This window comes from Cynocephalus volans, chromosome 5 (genome assembly GCF_027409185.1).
Source record: "Cynocephalus volans isolate mCynVol1 chromosome 5, mCynVol1.pri, whole genome shotgun sequence".
In the NCBI taxonomy this organism is placed as follows: Eukaryota; Metazoa; Chordata; class Mammalia; order Dermoptera; family Cynocephalidae; genus Cynocephalus; species Cynocephalus volans.
In genome coordinates, this window is record NC_084464.1 from 37,267,346 (window position 1) to 37,285,234 (window position 17,889).

General features: G+C 37.9%; 1 protein-coding gene across 1 annotated transcript in view; it reads left to right on the forward strand.

Moving 5' to 3' along the window:
* Nucleotides 1-17,889, forward strand: part of CARMIL1 (capping protein regulator and myosin 1 linker 1) — a 171,405-nt gene that overhangs the window by 71,944 nt on the left and 81,572 nt on the right. The window contains exons 17-23 of the mRNA XM_063098227.1: nt 2,186-2,197; nt 4,316-4,397; nt 5,128-5,227; nt 5,329-5,383; nt 9,603-9,775; nt 11,294-11,362; nt 14,184-14,277. Of these exons, the coding sequence (XP_062954297.1) occupies nt 2,186-2,197; nt 4,316-4,397; nt 5,128-5,227; nt 5,329-5,383; nt 9,603-9,775; nt 11,294-11,362; nt 14,184-14,277 (585 nt within the window). The remainder of the gene's footprint in view (nt 1-2,185; nt 2,198-4,315; nt 4,398-5,127; nt 5,228-5,328; nt 5,384-9,602; nt 9,776-11,293; nt 11,363-14,183; nt 14,278-17,889) is intronic.

Sequence of the window (17,889 nt, forward strand, 5' to 3'; positions counted from 1 at the left end):
GAGGCAAAAGGGTATCACAGCAAAGGGTGGGCACTTTTGAATCAAAAAGGCCCCTTTGAAACTTGGCTTAATTACATGGCTTTTCAGGTGACTTACCTTCTTGCAGCCTGTTTCTCACCTGGCCATGGGGATGATAACAGTTTTGGGGAATAGAATTTGGCACAGTGCCACAAGGCCAGGCCCAGCATGTGTGAGCCATTATCTGGGGAGAAGGGGCTACTGTGGAGCAGCTTTATTTTCAGTGTCAGCATTTGCAGCATAGGTCTGTATTACCTTTCTAAATTTTTATTTAGAAGCTTTGTAAGTATTCTATCTTGACCAAAACTTGTTTTGGAATTGCCTTCAATGCTATTTGATATCTCTCAAGAAGAATTAGTCTCATCAACTTATAGTCACACCTGTTTTTTTGACAAAACACTATTACCCTCCATGGCCAAATTTGCCTCTGCATGGCCTGTGGCTGATCCTAATTCACTCTCAAAGGGTAAGGATTAAGCATCATTACAGGTGTTCAAAGGAATGTGTGTTCCATTGTCCTCAAGGTTAGTTCCAAAAAAAAGAGTTTCAAAACTGTTTTACGTGCTCATAGTGACGTTGGTTGGTAGTCACGTGTATTCTCCCCATGTGCTCATCTACCTGGAAGGAAGCAATGGATCTATGCATTCTGGTCTGTTTTAGAAAATCTTATTACTTCATTGTCATACCTTGAGAGAAGAATTGGTAAATGCTGGCACTGAATTCTTCAAGCTTAGTCTCCTTCCAAATGAGAGAGAAAAATCTCTGATACTTCAGAGAAGATGCAAAGGCTAACTACAGCTGAGGATTAGTTGCAGGTGTGGCTATGGGAGTTAGTTCCTTTAAGGGGAAACATTTCTGTAGATTATCCCATGATTCATTACGTTTGATGATGAGTAGAAAAAGAACACCAAATATTAAAACTTGGAATGAGCAGGACATTGCAGCAAGTGAATAGAAGCTATCAAGGCAATTCCATTCAATTTGATAGTCATTCAACCAGCCTGGAGGTGAGGGTCGTTGTTGTACCTCTCACCTGTTACTTTCCTATCAGGCCAGGTATGGAATGCACAACTGCGCATGGTTTATGTGTCAGGATTTACATATGAAGCAACTATTTGCACTTTGAAAATGGCTGTATTTACCTATGTCTTTTTTAGGTGCTAGATTGCCATTTGGCATCAAACCCTACTAACAGTTGGACATTTTGAACTGGATGTTGTCTAATTGTTCTCTCCTTGGAGAAACCCACACTATTCAGTTTTATGTGTGAAAATTTTCCAGGATAAAAATTAAAATTGGAACTCCTTTTAGAAGAAAAGTAGATAATTTGGGGATTATTTTATTTTTAATTTCATTTTTGTTTTTAATTTTTTTGGGGGGGGGGGGATAGGTAGCTGGCCAATACAGGGATCTGAACCCTTCACCTTGGTGTTAGAACAACTCTTGCGCTAACTGACTTAATGGCCAGCCCTAATTTCATTCTTTTTGCTGCATCCTTTTAAATCAGATTTAAATGATCTTGAGGAAGGAAAATAAATTATTAAAAGTTCTCTCTAGATCTTAGTTTTCTTTGCTTCCCTTGTCCCCATTATAGATACTTGAGTATTAGATATAACTTTTCACTTAGAACTATGAGTAACATCTGAAATGTTCCACCTTCCTTGAGTGAGAGAAAACAACTCTCTTGAAAGAAATGTGATTTTATTTTTAACATTTCAAAATGTGTTCAGTGGTTCAGTCACATTCACTTCTCTTTGATCTTGCTTTCTTTTAGATAATGCTAGTGTGTGGGATCCAAATGAGTGTAATTTAAAAACCAGTTTTACACGCACACATGCAGACACAGCCTCTAATTATGTAAATTCATTTAAAAGGATTTTCATTTACAGTAATGGAAAAGCTTTTACTGTTTTGGGAAACCTTTACCTTTTGGGGAATTTTAGGCATCTAATAACCTGCGAATTCAATTGAATGTTCTCGGTAACTGAAGATCAGTTATTTTCTTATTTAAACTTTTTATTTTTGTTTTGGGACAAAATTTTGGTTAGAAGTATTTTTTTTGACTTTGCTTTTCTACATTATGTGCTGATAGATTTCAGCTTCTTTATTCTTGTTCTTCTTACTGCTGATAACAACTTTTGCTTTTTTCTCCTTTGGCTTTCCTTAGCTTGGCCATTGTGTAAGTACTTTATGAATCAATAAATTAGGATATATTTGAATTTTTTTAAGCATTGAAAAATGATTTATGTGTATATATTACAAATATTATCAGTAAAGAGTTCATAATATAAGCCGAATTGAACACTTAAATGCTGAACTTAAATGTTAGTTGTATTTTTTACTTCTATAAATGGGCTATTTTTACTGTACAGTAATAGGACATAGAGATTTTCTTGCAGAAATTTTATTTCTCAACAGAGAAATCACTATTAGCAAATATGCCATTGTAAAGACTTATGCACTTATGTTTATCTTTTTTCATGCTCTGAAAACCAAATTATGTTTCTTTGAAGTGTTTGCTTAAATGAGTTTTTGCTTTACCTTGATGTAGTCTACATATACATTTACTTCTTCAAGTACTAATAAGTTGTGATCTGGAACACTGTGCTTCTCAAAACTATATTTGATGAAAACCCTTTTTTTTGGTTTCTTTGTAATTTCCAATCTATTAAAACCAATACCTTTATAGAATATAATAATAATAAATTACTAGAAAGATTTAGAAAGACATTAAAATATGTAATCCAATTTTTATTAATAGATGCAATAAGCCTATAATTGTTACTACTAAGATTTCTAAAATATTTATACTAAATTTCTGTGCTGATTCTTCTCAGACCAGTAACAAACTGTTTGCAGATGGGCCTGTCTGTGGACCACACTTTGAGTAGCAGGGTGCTGAGGAAGGGCTGGGGAGGGCACTTGGGTAGGCTGGAGAGCTCCTGAGCCAACAACTACCTCCTGACAGCAGCTCACGCATTTGGGTTAGAAGCTCTTCAGCTGTGGAAATTGGTCTCGGTTTCCCTGAATATGTAGAAGAGTCTCTTTGAGACATCTACCTCGGTCTGACACTCCCCTTCCAAGCTCACCCTAGTTACCTCACTCAGAGCAATCTACTGTCACCTTAGAAAGTAGGAACAGCCAAATTTAAACACACGAACTGAAATACTCCTGAATAAAGAGCAATCCCAAAAATCTTTGCAAAGAGGCCAGAGAATTTGGCAGATTTTGGTCCAAGGCACCGTAAAAATATTGAATCAGCAATAGTGAAATGGGAATTTTTAAAATTCTTACATGAAAACTTGAACAAGTAGAAAATAGCACTTTGTATTATAAATTTGGTATAAAAATTGATATAAATTTTAATTTTCCTACATGAATAAAGGACCTGCCATGTTGCTTGGTACACAGTAGGTTCCCAATAAATAATAGTTTCTTTTCCTTCATTAGACAGTAAGTTTACTTACTTACAAAAGTTTATTTACTTACAAAAGGGCCATAGCTTGCATACCATTGCATCTTTACACAGAGTAGGACCTCAACAAATATTTGCCAAATGGAAAACAAAAAGACATTGTGACCTGTAAAATATGCTTTGGTTTCATAGGAAAATGTGAAAAGTATTGGGTTTTTCAGGTTGTCTTTCCCTTTGAAATAAATTAGGAAATGAGATGAGAATGATTCCCTCTTAGTTTTGCCTTAAGCCAACCATTATAATAATATTTTTGATTAACCCAACATGTTTTTATTCTATGGCTCAAAGAGTTTGTACAAATTATTTTGTAATCATTTTTAATTATCAAGTATCTACTTTATAGTCATGAGACCTCACTCCCATTTTTATACAACAGTTAGGGATGGATCCTTTCTGAAGTGGTTGACATTCAAAGTAAGTCACTGTTGTCTTTGGTGGTTTTGCTGTTACTTGGGTAGAGTTTATATCTTGAAGTCAAAAATAATCAAATCAAATGAAACAGTAACTTTCTTATGTGTAAAAGGGATTTGTTAGAAGAAAGTTCTTGTGGCTTGACATCCACTGTCTTGCTAGTGGCAGACCTGGGTGGTCTCCATCTTCTTTCTCTGTTTCTTTTTCTAATGATTTTAGGATTTAGTGTTGGGTCATATGGTATAGGAAAAAGCAACAATGACTAGTGACGGCTCTTTAATATTGATAATAGCTTTCTTGCTGATAGGCTTTGACTTTTCCTTTGGTACTAAGTTTATTTTAGGACTATTTCTTGGTTATACCACTAGTAAGGCGAAGACTTTACCTTATGTTTGGTTTGTGTTTCTCTAGCTGAGATCAGGAGGTGCTCAAGTATTAGAAGGCTGCATTGCTGAGATCCACAACATCACCAGTTTAGACATCTCTGACAATGGTAAGTCAGAAATCAGAAAGGAAACTGAAATATTATTTGAAGCAAGTTAGTAAATGGGAAATAATCTTCCAGCTAATCTAGACAATACCTTAATAAAAATATTTCATTTCTTGACTGATAAGGCTTTTTAATTTAACAATAAAGTTCATTCTGGAATGAATCTCTGCCAAAGTCTTACTAAGTTGATTCCTTCGTCAAATATTACAATGTCTGTGCAGTAAAACATCTCAGTTAAAAAAAAAATCCATGCATTGATAAAGGCCTGAGCCCAACCTTTTGCATTCTTGGTGATAATAAAATAGAAGCTTATTTTATTAGCTTCATTTCTGGTGACTGTAGTAGCATGTTAGTATGAACCTGTTAAATTTACATAGACAAATTTAACTCCAGTTACCTACCAGTGAATAGTATGTGGGAATCTGTCCCAAAATGATAGGAGAGATGAAACTTTCTGCCATCTATTCCCAATTTCTGCTGACTTTGTTTAGCGACTGATTGAATAGGAGATTTAGATAAGTCTTTGTAGAGAATGAGTTTATCCCTGTGAAATAATAGGACATGAAAAGAGAGCAAAGAGTTCCTTTGAAAATAAAACATTAAAAATCCCAGGGCCCTCGGAGTGGTACAGGAAGTCAGCCAACTGCCTGTCACCTTTGCTTAATTCTGTTCTAGCTGAGAATTCATTTATACACATGTGTTTTGATTCTCTACTTATTCTGATTCTTTCCAGGTTTAGAATCTGACCTATCTACCTTAATAGTGTGGCTCAGTAAAAACAGATCAATACAACACCTGGCGTTAGGCAAAAATTTTAATAATATGAAATCCAAGTAAGAGTTTTGAATTTTTTTATATGACAATGATGAAAATAACCAGCCTCCTGAAAGCTCTTGATTTGATTCCACTGTCCGCATCTTTAAAATCTCTTTAGAAATCTGACACCTGTACTGGACAACTTAGTACAGATGATTCAAGACGAAGAATCAGTGAGTATTTTTTTAAACACATTTGATTAGAATCTTCTGTTGCCATTCTTACTGATTATTTCTACTTGATTAATGCTTAAATACTTTCAGATAATTTTTATCTAGGTGTATGCACATTTTCTCTTATTTTTTTTTTAATGGAGTAAATGCTTATGCTTTAGTAGAGTTGTAGAATGCATTAAAAATGTACTTATGCTTTGCTTCATTCAACTCATCACCAATTAAAGAAAGATTGTAACTAATAGATTAGAAGAAGTATAAATTGACCTCCTGAGCCTATCTTTTAATGAACCTTACTGTTTCCTAACTTCAGCTAATAAACTAATCTGCAGTCATGAATTTTTACAATCTAGTTGACTTTATGACCTTATATAATGCTGAGAAACATCATATTGCTGATTTGAATTTCATCTAATAATTATGCGGAGTTGCAAGAGACTAAGGAAGTTTCCCCATGTCTTAAGTTGCTGCTTGAGCTCTGGTATCCTCCTTCTGTTTTTATCCCTTTTAGTTGCTTTTGACCAAGATTAAGGGTAGGGTAAAGAAATGTAATTTCAAATAGTATCCTATTTTGCGGCCCTTTAAAATGCATCAGGAAAAAGAAAAGGTATTTTACGGACAAAGTAAGAAGCACTCTACCACGAAGCCATGCAATTTAGAGCTGGTGTGTCACACCTTGTATTTTACTGATGCTCTTTCAGATTTTGTCCCTTTCCTCTCCAAGGTCTATTTGGTCACCAAACTCAGCTTTTACGGTTGCTAAAATCCAAATAAATTTGTATTCCTACTATGAAGAGTCACATTATTCATGTTTTGTTGTAGCTTTTTTGCAGGTCATGGGGGTAATTTCTTATTAATCATATGAGGTATGTCACATTTTGAAAAAGTATTATTTTCCCTTTTGAATTCATACCAGGTAACAGCAAATTCTATTACAGCTGTAAGCTAACTTTGCTGAGAAAGCTAAGGGGCCAAGCAGGATGGAGACTAACTTCCCTTGCTTGCCCTTTCCCACACATCTTCTAGGAGCTCTCAACTGGTGGGCAGCAGAAAATTCTGCTCTCATGCCTCTTCATTGTGTGGGTATAATTCCCAACCTGGGAGTAGAAAATGAAAATCATTATTATTTAATGAATTCAAGCACTCTGTCCTCATTTGCTAATAAATCCCTTGTTTTGTTACTCTTATGCTTGGTTATTAAAATTATGGGTATAACTAGAATGTAACTTACATTTTTCAGAATTTATGCTGTTTGTTTTACAAATTTAATTTGACTTTGCACCACTCTGCTTTATTTGGTTTTCTGATTTTCCAGTATTGGCCAAGTTTTAAAAGATTGGGGAAGCCAATATTGCAGAATCATGCCTCGTATTCATCCCTAAATATTTGTTCCTTAGCACATAATTTAGGAAAATTTATATTTTACAAAAGGTATACTTATTAAGTTCATGCTTTGCTTAATACACAAGGATCTTCAAACTGTTTCTATAATTTTGGAAGTCTCTTACTTAAAGATAATCTTGATAGTTAAAACATACGTAAAAACATATTTGCAGATGATAAAATTTGCTATGTAAATGTGAATATTCTCATTTTAAGTTTGAATAGTGTGTTGCTAATAATGCTGTACAATGAAATACTTTTTATATTTATGTCATTGAAAAATAGATGGCTTTTTCAGAAAGCAATTTTCTGAAAAGAAATTCTTCTGATTTTTTCCTAATTCTGAGTCAGTGATGTGCAAAACAATTTAAAATGAGTAGGAGTTGAGTATTGTGACTACAAAAATTCTCACCAATAACTGGTATGATTGGGTTTATTTTTTGTTTTATTTAAGAGTTTTGCATATATAAAAGTAATCTTTTTGCTTTTTACATTCTGACCTTGTGTTATAGAGCCCATGGGATGCTTTATTGCCCAGTATTGCACATTCTGTTCTGTTGGAAAACCTATATGCCCGTGGGCTCAATTGTCACCTGCAGCTATAGACAGTGGTTTTCAGGCTGCTGCACCCAGAGTGGTGAGACGGTAACATTGAGGGACCACGATGACAGGGAATCTTGTTCTGAAGTATTACATATAAACCATGTTGTACCCAGTAAAACAGAATGTGTTTCTCCTGAGAGTGCCCATGTCCAGGAGACAGGTTCTCAGATTAAGCATGTTCAGCTATGAAAAGAAATAGTAAGATTTCAAATAGTAATGCTACATGGAAGTGCAATAAATCAAGAAGGAATGACCTTATAAATATGCATGTAATCCAGGCTGTTCTGTTCGCATTAATGACTCTGCCTATTATTTTTAAGTGTTAACTGAGATGTGTTAGAATTTGAGGATAGCACTGGAATTGGTGCTTGCTAGTTTGGAGAGTTGGAAGTTTTTCAGTATTAGGAAGAAGCCATACACATTATTTTTGTATTAGTTAAATAGAGTTTATTGAAATGATGAGAGATGTGATTATAACTTTTTATTAAAGCAATATTGCATTTGTTTTTGTTTAAAACATTAAGTTTCCTGAGTCTGAAGCATTTTTAGTATTTTCCCCCATTTACCTGAATGTAGGATGTTAAGAAAGTTGAAGCAACATCACTAAACCTACCTGAGTCTAAACATACGCAAGCTTTTTGACTAAGATTTTAGTGGCCTAATACTTATCAAGCCATTTAACTTTTATAAATTTGATTCTGATTAATATGATATTACGTTTTGATTTTACCTTAGATGTAGTAAGTGTGGAAAACACGGTCAAATTTGGACAATAAATATACATTAGTCACTTGGTACTAACCAAACATATAATGATGCTTTATTGATATCTGAGTCTTGAAACCATCAACACCCTCATCCTGTCTCCTGCAGCCCTTTGGTAGACAAACCTCTTTCAGGTATTGCTTTGGAAGTCAGCCTTCAGTGGTTGAGCACACACAGATACACCCCAGGCTGTGTGTCGGGGGCCATCATGTAGACACCCAGGAACTTGGAACCTGGTGTGTCCCCCTTCCATGTAATGTTGGAGTTGCATATGGAATTAGCATATAGAATTTAGTGTGGCTAGGCCAATATAGACTGCCTCAAGCAACCCAGAAGACCTCCACACCCCTTAGGGAGGACTGAATTCTGACTTTTGGAGCTACATTGGTTCATTGTGGTTAACCTAGAATTCTCACCCACTGCATTAATTCAGTTGTGGCTTAAATCAAGGATTGCAAACTCAAATGCTCACAGGGCTAGAAAAGCAACATACACAAGTAAAGTGAGTTGGGTGTAAGTAGGAAGCTCTATTAATTTTTTTTGTCAGAGTCTATGCAGGCCAAACAAAACTTTCTTCCAGGCCAAATAGCTTTCAGTCTCTGGCTTAAATAGACAATGAGTGGGCTGGTTTGAGTTTGCCATACAGTTTATGATAAAATAAAAAAGTCACACAATTTGACTTTTTAAATTTTCATTCTAGATGTACCTTCTGATTGATACTTAAGATGAAGTTAAGGGGTGGTGATTAAAAAGATCTAGGATAAGCTGATAGGGGCAATATGGTATAGTGGGTAACAGCATGAAATCTGGGACCATACCATTCAAACTGGATTTGAATCCCAGTTAAGCTACTTTCTAACTGAGTGACCTTGGTTGAGTCACTTAACCTTTCTGTTTCCGGCTTGGAAAATGGGGATAGCAATAGCACCTAAGTATTGGTTTACTGGGAAGACGAGGTGAATTAGTACATGTAAAAAGCTTAAATAGTGGTTAAACATAGTAATTGTTCAATCATTGTCAGCTGTGATTAATCTTGGCTGGTTTTTATTTTGCATTTGTCCTTGCTTAGTATTTTAAGGTGTCATTTCACCTTGTATAAAAATACAGTGGGTAAAAAGGGACAGTGTAACTATATTGAAGCTGAGAAATTTTTGTGTCTTTATTTATCTCATCCTATTCTTCACTTAAACAGAGCTGGCATCTGTCACCCTACATATCTTTCCATGGCTTCCCTTAGAGCAGAAGCAGCAGGTATTCGGCATTAAAACACATTTCTCCAAGTTTGACTCCAAACGTCCATTTTATGCCAGAACTTTCAGGTTCCAATCATCAGTGTCTTTTAGGCACCAGTTGCAAAACCAAACCCAGCGCTATAGGCACATCCCCTGTGATTCTCCACGAAATGGGTGGTAGAGAGTGGCTGCTGCTTTGATGAGGCTGTTGAGTGCTGTGTGTATTTTCCCCACAGCCTCTGCAGTCCTTGTCCCTGGCCGACTCCAAACTCAAGACCGAGGTCACCATCATCATCAATGCCCTGGGAAGCAACACCTCCCTGACCAAAGTGGACATCAGTGGGAACGGAATGGGGGACATGGGAGCAAAGATGCTGGCCAAAGCGCTGCAGATCAACACCAAGCTCAGGTAGGCAGCCCCACCCTCGCCCTGAGGAGAGGGTGCTCCTCATGAGGAAGGCCTGGCGAAGATTCTGAACGGCAGGCGTTAGAGAGCTGGCTGTGTCCAAGGGCAGCCTGGGCTTCCCATGGGGCCAGCTGGGAAGAAGAGGTGACCATATCAAGTCTTTTGTCAGGATACTGGGGAGGGTGTTCCCCAATTTAGATATAGCTGTTCCTTCAAACTGTTGTCTTAAAAGTGTTTCCAAAGGTCGCAGTTTCCTGTTTCACTTCGGTGTTGACAGCTGACCGATGTGTGGGTAAAGGCAGTGAGAAGCAAGGAGGGTCTTGCAGGCAGCACTAAGTGAGCAGATCTGGGCAGTGTGAAGAAATGACACAAGGGGCTTTCCTGTCTTTGGCTGTGAACCCAAGGTCTTCTCTCCTCCACTCCCTCCATCCCTGCCAATATAAAGACTTCAAACACAGGGACACGGAGGTCTGCTAGTTCAAAGGCAAAGTCACGTTGGGTGCTAGCTGTCCTGTTTAGCAGTTTTCGTCTGTAGTGTGTCCCAAACACTGCTTTTCTTAGGGCTGGCTAGCTGTGTGGTCACCCTGTTGCCACCTGTCATCTAGAGAGCTCGGGGTTGCTTCCCAGTCCAGCAGTCTGGTGAATGAAGAGTTAATGCACATTGTTCCTCAAGGGCACTTGCCCAATGTTTTCCTTACTCTTTGGCATGAGACGGAGTCTGAACCTTCTGTCTAAACTGAAGCCAAAAGCCGATAACTGCAGCAGTTTCTTTGAAGGTCACTATGTATGTAAAAAAGGTCATAGAGATTAGGAAGGGAAAGCAATGAATGTGGTGAGGCTGGAATCATCCAGACAAATAACTATTCTATGTGTCAGGGTGAACTGACAATCCTAAAATACCTCTGAAGTGTATACATTCTGAAGGTAAAATAATACTTTTCTTCCAGAATAGATTTTGTTTAAAAAGTAAACAACTTCCTATTTATAGTAACTGAGGTTCTGCCAGCAGAGCAGTGAAATTCCTAAAATCGCTAATCACACGTCAGAGAACTGAAAATATCAGGAAATATGACAGATTCTGTCTCGTTTTTGAGAATGAAAAAAGTTTCCGAGCCTGAAATTCTTTTTGTTGAGCATGGGGCTGTATAGTATCTTTTGTAAATAGCTTCAGCCTCAGACATGAATTCAAGAATACTACTGGGAGAATATTAGAGAAATCAAGTTTTTGAGTTTTCTGGCTAGTAAAACTAGGTTACGTGATGGCCATATAATGTATGTGCTATTGCTTTTCAGTACGGTTTTCCCACACTACCCAAGCAGTAAATGTGTTTAATAATATAATGTTGGGGGAAATGCTCATCCTTGCTTTGTTTGAAGTGAAGGTGAATATTATTTCTTGCTCACATAATACCATTGTAAAAGCTTGACAGTGTTGCCTACAAGAGATTTATATTCAACGGGAGAATGATTTCCTCCATTCCAAAGTGTCTTGATCATTTATATGGTTTGGTTTTCAAACAGGACTGTAATATGGGACAAGAATAACATCACAGCACAAGGCTTTCAAGATATAGCTGTTGCTATGGAAAAGTAAGTTTTAATTAGGATTCTTTCTGGAAAAGGACAAACACACAGTGTCTCTGTCTTCTGTGGGGTAATAGAATCAGCAGTAGATTGGGGATCCGAAGATCTGGGTCTGAGTTTAGTCTGCTGATAACCAGCCAAGGGACCTTGGAAGACATAACCTTTCTCCTGGTGGGAGTTCCCTCGTGTTTGAGATGAGGGCAGAGATGCCTGTTCTGCCAAAGACACCTCATGGTTGTGAGGATTAATGACATCACAGGGCAGGGGCCACATGATGGTCGCCTTGTTTCGTCCCCCTTTTGTGGTTTTACTATCTTTTCCCACTGGGTCTTGCTCTTTTGCCCATTGTGACAACTTTGAATCCAGAGGTGAGAAGAAAGTTGAGATCGAGAAAATAAAGGTAAAATCAATGAATGGTAAGCCCAGGGCTAACTTGTCTCATGATTGTAAAAGGCTTTCCTTACTGCCTCAGTAACTAAAGCCTGCAATTATCGTTTCTTGTCAAATTTACTTTCCCAATAAACTCAATGAGAAAATAATAATAGTAGACATGGCTGAAAAGGATACTAGCTATCTTTTTTTCTGGGCTTTTCAGTCCTCGTAAAGGCAGAAATGGTCAAAGCAGATTTATAACATTAAAAACAAGAGGCTATAAAATATGGATGGAATATAAGGGACCAATAAGAGCAGCATAGAAGCCATTTCCCTGGGAAGGAGGAGGAAACGGTCATGGTTTTGTGTTTTCCCAGATTTCCTTCTATTTGTGAGGCCTCCTAGGAAGAGCTCCCATGCCCAATATGGTGTTGTGGATACAATCGTAGACCAGGAATTGGGAACCCTCCATTCAGTCTCCAGTTCTGTCACCAACAAGCCTGTGATCTTTATCAAAGCATTTTAAGTCTCTGAACGCTCATTTTCATAAAGCAAGAGGATTAAAATAAATAGTCTCTAAGTTTTCCAATTCTAAATTGTAGCTCTCCTTTAGCCAAGAGATCAAAGTTGCTGCCCCTGCAAGTTCACAAAGACTCAGTCCCTTGGCCCTTTATCTGTACTGACCCCAGGCCATCACTAAATATGAGTAAGCTGCTTACACCATCCAGCCACCATGCCCACCTCTCCCAAGGCCTTCCGTGACTTCAGAACAACCTGTGATTACTCCGATTGCACCACAAAAACCTCAATGGGAACATTTATTTACATATAGCTGCACGTGGGTGCTGACAGCACAGTTGCCATCCTGATGTGTTGTAGACTGCCAGCCCAGACTGGTGTTTGGGAGAAGCCAGGAGCATACACACTCAATTCTCAGCATTTCCAGATTGACAGTAGGATTCCCTGGATCTCAGTGTATTATCTCCGCTGTGCTCCAAGGTGCCAGTGCTTCAAAATCACATTTGGTTTATATAAACTCTCCTGGTCTGTGACATGATAAAAATTGGACGAGGGGAAGGAAAATCTTCAAGGCTGTAAAAAAGACATATTGTCTCTTAGTTTTGGTTGGCTGGCTCCCCTTAAAACAAACAAAAACAATTTTGATAAAACAAATCTAAGATAAAAATTAAAAAGTTATAGAAATAACGGCCTTCTCTGATTATTTTACATTAAGCCTCTCTATAAGCTGGATGAATGTATTTTCTATTAAATAATACTCATCTGGATTACTACTATTAAGATGATTGTTTTCTTTTTTTTTATTAGTGCCTTGTTTTAGGAATTAGTTGTTAATTTACTCTTCTACTAGATGTCATGTAAATATCCGTAAGAATCCCATATGAGTGCTGATTACTATTCAGAGGCTTGAAGCAAGGCAGCTGAATGCAATTCCAGTGCGCTAGGAGAATACCCCAGTTGCACCAAGTGACCCAAAAGGTCATTCTTCTTGAACACTATGTTGTAGAAATGAACAGGTGCATTTTGGGGTGGGAGAGAGAAAACGTCTCCAATGCTAGAATTTGTGATGGGGAGCAGGTGTTAACAGTCGGGTCTGGACAAGCAGAAATTTGTAGAGGGTCAGGATCAAATGTGGTGGCCCAGATTCAGAGTTCTGAGTGTTTTCCTCACACAAAAATGTCTCATGCCTGCACTCTGGTGTCTAATCATCTGGCCAGTGGCAATGAGGTAATTTGTGAACATAGCACTCCACCTGGCTTCCTTTGGTTTTTAGAGGCTGTTGGACTTGGGTTGATCTTGAATGCAAACTGAAAGGGCTGCAGAGGTCAGAGTGTTTAGCCAGGGAGGAAACCCTTCCCCAGCAGCTTTTCTGAAGACAGTCCCTTGTCATGGGCTTATTTATTTAAAGGATCCCAGAGACTGAACAGACTGTTTTTGTGGATGCTAATGGCCTTGCTTTACAAGTAAATGTTTTATTTTTATTTTTGTTTTTTGCCCCTTCCAGTTTGGGTTGGCTGTCACACATAATCATTGTGGTGACCCAGCTACATTCACATCTAAAAACCACATAGCAAATTGATGCTGGAGTTTTTCCCTAGGCTTTCTCTGAGTGCATCTTTCCAGTCCCAGTATGAAAAGTCTGTCCTTGATGTAATTTTGAAACTGAAAACAAAACAACAAAGGCACATTCCTCAAAGCTTGTGTTAGTTTTGTAAGACCGTCTGAATTAACCAGGTTGCTCATGGTGCCACCCGTGTGGATGTTAAAGAAGGCCGATCTGCGGTCTAGTGGTCTAAGATGGTCTGGTGATTTAGAATTTTCTGAGCTACTCTTGCAACTATCATTTTGGATTTTTTTTTTTTTTAAAAAAAGAGTGCTGAAGTAAAGTAATAGGAAGTTACTTTTAAATGATTATATTATTTTCTCCTTATTCTAGGAACTACACGTTGAGGTTTATGCCAATTCCTATGTATGATGCCTCTCAAGCCCTAAAAACAAACCCTGAAAAAACAGAAGAGGCTCTGCAAAAGGTATTGAAAAATGAATAGCTTAGTTACCATAAATTCAAGTTTAAATTGTGTTAAAAATGATTCTCAACATATGAACAATACTTTGTTATTTTACAAGCTTTTTTCCCCACATTATCTCATATTCTCACAATTACAATTCGTATAATGCATGACTGGGGAGGAATAAAATAAGGAAGACTAAAACTTGTCATGGAATTTAAGTGGAGTAAAATAATGTTCTTATAACCTTAACATGCCAGAGCTTAAGCACAGGTAACTTCCTGCTTGTTCTTTGACGAATGTGTGGAATTGAATGTCACTTTGCACAACCTGCCTCCACTTTATCCTCAACAGATAGGACCTTGCCTCCATTCTTCATCAAGAAATTTAGGGTATTGTTGAGATCTCACTTCACCATCTTTGTCTATATATGTATCTAAATCCACACCCATATCTGCCTCCTTTCTGGCAAACTCAGAGGATGTCGGGAGACTCCTCCTTGAAAGCCCAGCCATCCATGGGTGGCCTTGCCCCCAGCATCTCTGCTCTGTGCTGGAAACATGCCCTGAGTCATTCCCTTGCTGTCCAGGCTCTTCATCCTTCTCTTTCTGTGGCTGCCTTTCTTTCCATTTTAGATATGCTCATGTATTCCCATCTGAAGAAGCCTATTCCACCCTTACTATGGTATTATTTGGAGCATCTTTGAAATCTTTCCTCCTCTTTTGTTCTCTCTCCTTGGTGTGGTACCACCCTCTATCCAGTCTCCCAAGCTTGCCTTTACATTTCCTTATCTCCCTTAACCAATCAGTCACCAAATTTACTGATTCTATTGCATGAGTCTCCTCATTAGCTCTCTCCCCTCTCTTCTGATTACAGATATCTTCCTTCAAGCCAATCACCTCTCACCAGGATTATTGCCATGTTTGCCTTCTCTTGTCAGTTTTCCATGTTGCAGTCAAAGTTAGCCATTATGTTTCATGGTAAATCTGAGCAGACTAAAAAACCTTTACTCCACCCTCCCTAATGGCTTTCAGGATAAATAGAGCCTGGTCTCCTTAACACAGCATGAAATTCTATCCAGGACCTGCCTCCTATTTGCCTCCTACTTCATCTCTTAACAGCTCTTGGTTTTACTCTACCTCAGGGAATTCATTAGAAAATGCATATTCTCAAGCCTCAGACACTAAGGTAGGACTTAGCAGTTTGTGTTTTCACACACTCTCCTGCTGATTGTAAGGTTTGTGAATCTCTGTTCTACTCTAAACGTGTCATGCTTCCTCTACTACCATGCATGTCTGTTGAGACTGAAATCAAGTGTCAGCTTATCCAGAAAGACTTCTCAGAGCCCCTTTCCTCTTCTCCATGGGTGGTCATCTCAGAATTTCCTGTGTGTCTCTGTCATTGGCCTTGTGACATTGTTTTAAGTTACCTGTCTCCATATTTTTTTCTCCTAATGGACTGTGAGCTCCTTGAAGGCAGAGCCTGTGTACTTTGTCACCATTTTTTTCCCAGCAGCTAGCAAAGTGCCTGGCATGATACTTCTTAGTCATTTGTGGAATAAAATAAATAACATTGGGGGTAGGGAAAGAGAAAGCTGTGATATGCAAAAGAAATTATCCAAGATGTAGATTCAGAAGATTTGACTTCAAATCAAACTCTTCTCATTGTTGTAACCTTCAATAAGTTATTTGATTTTTCTGAATTTTAGTTTTTTGAATCTATATAAGTAAGAAAAATAAAGCTATATGTCTTAGCTATATGTCTATTTTCTGTTGCTATAACTGAATACTAGAGATTGGGTAGTTTATAAAGAAAATTAGGTTCTGGAGGCTGGAAGTTCAAGATCAGGCGGGCACATCTGGTTGGCTTCTGATATGTTCCTCATGTTGTATCATAACACAGGGGAAGTCATCACAGGGCAAGAGGGACGTATGAGAGAGAGCCAAACTGGCTTTTATAACAGAACCACTCTAAGTAACTCACTCCTGTGATAAACCATTAATCTGTTAACCCATTGTCTTTGAATGGCTCTGCTCTCATGACCCAATCACCTCTTAAAGGCCTCACCTCTTAATACTGTTACATTGGGGATTAAGTTTCAATGTGAGTTTCGGAGAGGATGAGCATTCAAATAGCAGTACACAATAACTGTGTTTAGTTGACACTTAACAAATAGTTCTTACTAGGTGCCTGGCATTGTTTTAAATGCTTTACGTAAATTAATACATGTAACCTTTAAAATAAGCCCATGTGATAGGTTTTATTTTATCCCTATTTTACAGATAAGAAAAATGAAAGAGAGGGAGACTAAGTAATTTGCCTAAGGTGACCATGAGGATCCAGTGAGGTATTATATGTGAAATGAAGTTTACGAGAAGCAACATACAAATGTTAGATATTGTTGACCTAAAAGAAATTGAGGCCAAACATACAAAGCATAGGATATATTGAGCCAGTATGATGATTGCAACCAAGTAAACACATAGGTCAGTTTGCCCTGAGAAATGCACTCTAGAGAAGACCAGCAGAGCTTAGCATTTTATAATCACAAGAAAGGGGGCAAATCAAAGGAGAGAGAGAAGAAGACAGCCCCCTAATCATTACCTCAGTTTTTCTATTAGCTAGTACACATATAAAGATTTTAGATTGTTACTAGGTTACATTTTACATGCAGGAATCTAGGGTAGGGTTTACAAGAAGCATTTTAGATTAATTTTTCCTTTTTCTGGTGACTGTATGTCTGAAAACGGTTTTATGGTAATGTGCAGATGTGATTGCTGGCTTATCCCAGATTTCCCAAGGCAATATAATTTAGCTGACCTGGTCAGAGTAGATATTTTAGTTATCAATATCTTTATACTTTCTAAAAGGATATTAGTCACCTGGAACAAAAGGCTTATTCTAGAGAAACCACGTTTCTGCTTTCAGATTTAACACATAAAGAGCTTGGAAGTCATTGGTGAACAAACAGAAAGTCATTGGCTTTTCTTAGATTTATCAGAGAACTGAGGTCACAGGGCAAACTGTCACCCTGAAAATTGGAGAAACAGGCACAGATAGAGAACTACAGTGAATCATAGCCAAGGTGAGTTTACCAGGAGTGGGGGCTAGTGGAGTCAGTAACTCATAAGAACACTTAAATAATTGATAAATCACTGGAGGCTTAGTGTGGCTTAGCTTAAGAGCTGAAAACCTTTAGGGGTTCAGTCGTAGGGAGGCCCCAACACTTTCATGGGTTTTACTTCCTGAAGCTTCATCAGGTAAATCTTTACTTCAACAGTAGAGATTGAAGAAAAATGTCCTCATGTTTCTGGCAAGGGGAAGGGAGTAAGTAACCATTCTGAAATACACCCAGAGCATTCTGTTCTCTGTAGCAAAGGCCTACCAGCCAGAGAAACTACTTTACTTGAACTGTGTCTGACCTGAGGAAGGACAATTAGACCATCAAGCACCCTCTAGCCTTTCTGTCTTAAAAAGAGGAGGGGGACAAGAAGATTAGGAAACATTTCTGAAGGTCATATCTAGGAACCCAGGACCACTAAAAAAAATAAAATAAAACTAACTAAATTTAATCATAACATTATAGAATGCTCCCCATCCCTAACATCTTACTACCAGATCAAGTAAAATAAC